Here is a 5,598-nt window from a genome sequence, read left to right on the forward strand (position 1 = left end):
CTTTTGTGAATTAAAAAAAAATAAACATTAGGTTTACACCTTCATATTTACAATCATTTCATTAAAAAAAAAGCATTGTGTTCTTAGAAACAGATTTGTACATCCATTTACATGTTTTCCCTTTTACATTTGCATCAGAACTGATGTCAGCATGCAAATCCAGACTGAGGCGAACACAACAAGCTCCACCAATACATTCAAAACAAGGAATAAAACATATAAAAACCTTAAGTTTTTCCCTGAGAACAGAAACCCGACACAACAAACACTTAAAATACAGAATTATTCTGCAAAAAATGTCCAACTGCAGTATTTCACCTGCTGCTGAAGCTTCAAATCCCATTTTTCTATAAACAGGTGAAAGAGCAAAACTCTGCACACTTAGGTCCACAAACTTTGGACCTAAGTGCAGAAGTTTTGTTTTCCAACTTTAATGTTTTTTGACCTGGAGCACCTCAGAAAAGAGTCGAGTGTGATGTGAACTTCCTACAGATTCTATAAACAGGTGAAAAAATTTCACTAGTTTCAAAAATGATCTGTCATATTTGAAGATGTAGCAATTTGTTTCAAGAGAAATCTTCAAACCAGTGGCGAAGTTTTCTTCCATCAGTGGAACAACAGATCTGCACTCAATCATTCTTCTATCAGGAACACAAATAAAGCAGGAAAACAACAGGAAAACAACAGAAAACAACAGGAAAACAACAGGAAAACAACAGAAAACAACAGGAAAACAACAGGAAAACAACAGAAAACAACAGGAAAACAACAGGAAAACAACAGGAAAACAACAGGAAAACAACAGGAAAACAACAGGAACAGGACACAACAGTGAAGTCGCAGGAAAACAACAGAAAACAAGAAGAAACAGCAAAAAAACAGCAGGAAAACAAAAGGAAACAGCAGAAAATTCAAGAAACATCAGTAAAACAACAAGAAAGTGTCAGTAGAACATCAGTAGAACATCAGCAGAACATCAGCGGAACATCAGTAGAACATCAGTAGAACATCAGTAGAACATCAGCGGAACATCAGCCTGGTGTGATGTCACACAGGCTTGGTGGTGCTGTTGTACACCAGCGTGTCCTGCTCCTCCGGCATGGCGGAGTGGGCGGGGCCAGAGTGGGCGGGGCCAGAGTGGGCGGGGCCAGCACCCGCCCGCCTCGACCGATCCTTCCTGGACTTCAGGAAGCAGTACGACAAGACGGCCAGCAGCGCCAAGATGGCCACCGCCAAGATGACCGCCACGGCGATGGAGCCTGAGGAGGAGAAACACTGTGACAAATACTACTGCAAGTACTGATGATGATGAGGCAGTTTTCTGTAGTACTCTGTGTGAGAAGTGTGAAGTGAGTTTACTGAACCTCAGACTGAAGGTCAAAGGTCAAACTGACCTGATTCACTTTCTTCCTCCTCAAACCGCTCAAACATTCCTCTGGCAAACACATGGCGCTCTGCACACACACACACACACACACACACACACACACACACACACACACACACACACACACACACACACACACACAGGAGAGGAAAAGATACAGAAAAGAGGAATTATCATCTGGAAAAATAACAGAAAGATACTCTGACATTTTAATATTTGTTGCTCATTTTTCTTCAGATCTCTCTTCTCTTCTCTTCTCTTCTCTTCTCTTCTCTTCTCTTCTCTTCTCTTCTCTTCTCTTCTCTTATATTTATTTATTTAATCTTTATTATTCTTATTCAAACCAGCTGAGTTTTTATGTGAACTCAGATGAACTGGATCAGAAAAACTGAAACAGAAAATTCACATAAAACGTCCTCAATGTCTCAAATTTTCAGTACTACATGGTACTGTGTGGTACTACGTGGTACAACGTGGTACTACGTGGTACTACGTGGTACTACGTGGTACTACGTGGTCCTACATGGTCCTACATGGTCCTACATGGTCCTGTGTACTGACCCGTGACCCCGGAGCAGGTCTTGCTGCAGGACTCCTCCTCCTGGTACTACATGGTACTACATGGTACTATGTGGTACTACGTGGTACTACATGGTACTACGTGGTCCTACATGGTACTACATGGTCCTACATGGTCCTGTGTACTGACCCGTGACCCCGGAGCAGGTCTTGCTGCAGGACTCCTCCTCCTGGTACTACATGGTACTACATGGTACTACGTGGTCCTACATGGTACTACGTGGTACTACATGCTGCTACATGGTACTACATGGTACTACGTGGTACTACATGGTACTACATGCTGCTACATGGTCCTACATGGTCCTACATGGTCCTGTGTACTGACCCGTGACCCCGGAGCAGGTCTTGCTGCAGGACTCCTCCTCCTGGAAGTTGTTGTCGTTTCCATCACAGCCGCCGAAGGTGAAGCGATGGCACTTCCTGTTCAGAGGGTCGTAGAACCAGCGGGTGTGACTCGCCCGACACGAGCCGGTCCGGGGGGGCTCGGTGCAGCGGGCTGGGGGGGGGGGGGGGGGGGGGGGGGGGGGAGGGGGGGGGGGGGTTATGAGACACTTTGGACTTTAATATGGAAATAATGCTTTGGCAACATGAGAGAGAGAGAGAGAGAGAGAGAGAGAGAGAGACAGACAGACAGACAGACAGAGAAACAGAGAGAGAGACAGACAGAGAGACAGAGAGACAGACAGACAGAGAGAGAGAGAGACAGAGAGACAGACAGGCAGACAGACAGACAGAGAGACAGACAGAGAGACAGACAGACAGTCTCACCTCTCTTCTGGTTCACGTCGATCTCCAACAGACGGTTGAATGTTTGGTTCACTGAGGACAGACAAACAGAGAGAGAGAGAGACAGAGAGATAGACAGACAGACAGACAGACAGACAGACAGAGAGAGAGACAGAGAGACAGAGAGACAGACAGACAGACAGACAGACAGACAGAGAGACAGACAGAATCAGCCTCCATGAAGCTTTTCAATCTCAGTTTTGCATCTTTCATTTCCATTAAAGCCAGAGGAGCAGAGGGAATATAATGTGTTGTTATGTCATCATCATCAGACTGAGACCAGCTGACTCTCCTCTCCCTGTTAGTGAGACAGGAGAGACTGCAGCAACAAGAGGAAGATGAGGAAAACGCTAATAAATATATTAAAAATAATAAATCATAAAAAATAATTTAAAAAATACTGGGGGGGGTACAGTTGTTTTGTTTTTCCCATTCTTTTCATTTCATTACTTCTAAATTACATAAAATTTCTTTCTCCTGATATTAGATACTGTGGAAGATATGGCGATATTCAACACTATCGAATATCAGCCACAGCCTTTTCCTAACAATCCTCATTTTCATTTTAACATGTTGCCCATATACACAATATGTACAGTAGAATAAAATGTGTATTTGAAGACTTTTCATTACGAGATAAATAGACAGATATTCACAGATGGATTCAGACAGAAAATCATTCCAAAGTTGATAATGTTTTGAAATGAAACGTGTTTGGAGTGTGTGTGTGTGTGTGTGAGAGACTGTGTGTGTGTGAGAGACTGTGTGTGTGTGTGTGGGGGGGGGGGGACCTGCAATTAGGGCTGAACAATTAATTGAAATTTTATCGAAATCTCAATATGGCCTGCTGCAATTTTCAAATCGCAGGAGGCGCAATATTTGTTAAAGGTGAAATGTGTCAAAACAGCATTTTAAAGTAAATATTGTGGTGCTGCAGAGATGTCCTGGCCTACACATCATATTCTACAGACTGAAGAAAACATCTTTGTTTGGTACAGATCCCCGCAAAAATCACACCATAATCATTTCAATACGTTTTTTAATGAAAATGAGAATAATGATGTAAAAGTGATCATTCCCTCTAATATCACAAATCATATCGCAATTTCAATATCAGTCAAAATAACCACATCAGATATTTTCCAGTCCTACCTGCACTGCAGCGGCTCTCGTCAGACCCGTCTCTGCACTGCTGAACCTCGTCACACTCCAGAGTCTGGTCCAGACAGCAACCACTGCTGCAGGAGAACTGAGAGGGCAGACAGGGAGACACACACACCTCTACACACACACACACACGCACACACACACACACACACACACACACACACACACACACACACACACACACACACACACACACAGCAGATTGAAAACATTGTAATTTTTCCTCATCTGTAATTGAGTTGCAGCAGCTTTTGCACAATCTACATTACAAATCCTTCAGTAACTCTTCCTCTTCTTCTTCTTTCTGGTCAGTATTGATTTTTTTTATTTTTTTTTATTCTTTATTTAGGGATAACAGGGATTTAAATTATAATTATTAATTTTCCTCTTTCCTTCCCGAAATCCTTCTATTTTTTTTATTTATTACGGTCAGTATTGATTTAATAAATGTGTAATGTTTACCAGGAGCCGTTTCTTCCAAAGTGGATCATATTGATTTGGTTTCTATCCTTTACCTGCTGGTCTTGTTTAGGGCTGAAAGATATTGACAAAAAAAGATGATATGTAATTCATATCATCACAAGTTTTTCTTGTCCTAAATTTTTTAGAACTTTAAAAGTATTAAAAGAAAAGTGATTTAGTTAAAAACTAGATGTGAGTGAGCAGATTCACTGAGTCTGAGTCTGATGAAGGTTTTCATTCTAAACCTGGTTCACAAATCCAGTTTGGACCAAACTCTCTCTGAAGAAACTATCTGAGACTCTGAGATTCTCTCTGCTTCCCACAGGATCAATAAAGTTTCATGTGATCATGTGACTGATCGATCCTGATCCTGATGTGAGTATTGATCTGAAGCGTCTGCAGTTGATCTCACCGGTGTTTGGCAGAGCGACGCTCCTCTCTGAGGTCGCTGTGGAGCGAGGGAGAGATTATTGATTATTGATAAGTAATATTCAGTCATCATGTCAGCAGCAGCTCAGACAGAAACAATCAAACCAGATTCCAGTCACATGTGATCAGCCTGCAGTGTGAACAGATCAAAGCCTCCAACAGCAGTGAGAGCTGAAGGGTCAGAGGTCAGAGGTCAGAGGTCACAGTGACCTGCTGCCACCACAGAAGAAGAGTTAAGGACACACAGAAGGATTTAAATATTGACTAATATGAATTATTAATATCAGTTAAATGGAATATTGTGATTTTGCATTTTATCAGTTTCTCCTTCAGAGAGACAGCAAGAGGAAAACAACTTTATAAAAAAAGATTATATAGAAAATATTATTATCAAATTACTACTGCTGTTATTATTATTACCAGTACAACTACTTGTTAGTAGTTACTAGTTTTACTACTATAAGTACAGCTACTACTGCTGCTGCTACTGGTACTACTGATAGTACTCATTATTACTAATTATTACTACTGTTATTATGACCAGAACAACTACAGCTAGTATTACCACTACCAGTACAGCTAGTACTAGTGTAACTACTACTACTATTATTATAACTACTACTACACTGACTACTACTACTACTACTACTGTGACCAGTGGTGGAAAGTAACTAAGTACATTTACTCAAGTACTGTACTTAAGTACAATTTTGAGGTACTTGTACTTTACTTGAGTATTTCCATTTGATGCTACTTTGTACTTATACTCCACTACATTTTAGAGG

The 5,598-nt window shown here is 41.2% G+C and overlaps 1 protein-coding gene across 1 annotated transcript; it reads right to left on the reverse strand.

Moving 5' to 3' along the window:
• Positions 1 to 512: 512 nt before the first annotated feature.
• LOC139640581 (kunitz-type protease inhibitor 1-like) lies at positions 513 to 4,832 on the reverse strand (the record flags this gene model as incomplete). Its single annotated transcript, XM_071514755.1, has 6 exons — positions 513 to 1,259; positions 1,395 to 1,454; positions 2,295 to 2,465; positions 2,738 to 2,788; positions 3,908 to 4,036; positions 4,797 to 4,832. Coding segments are annotated over 6 exons (659 nt in total), but the record flags the coding sequence as incomplete, so codon positions are not given.
• Between the last annotated feature and the right edge of the window lie 766 nt (positions 4,833 to 5,598).

Source organism: Centroberyx affinis, unplaced genomic scaffold (genome assembly GCF_046629955.1).
Source record: "Centroberyx affinis isolate AG114_WGS23_722 - 3 ecotype Tasmania unplaced genomic scaffold, CSIRO-AGI_Caff_v1 ptg009831l_1, whole genome shotgun sequence".
Lineage (NCBI taxonomy): Eukaryota > Metazoa > Chordata > Actinopteri > Beryciformes > Berycidae > Centroberyx > Centroberyx affinis.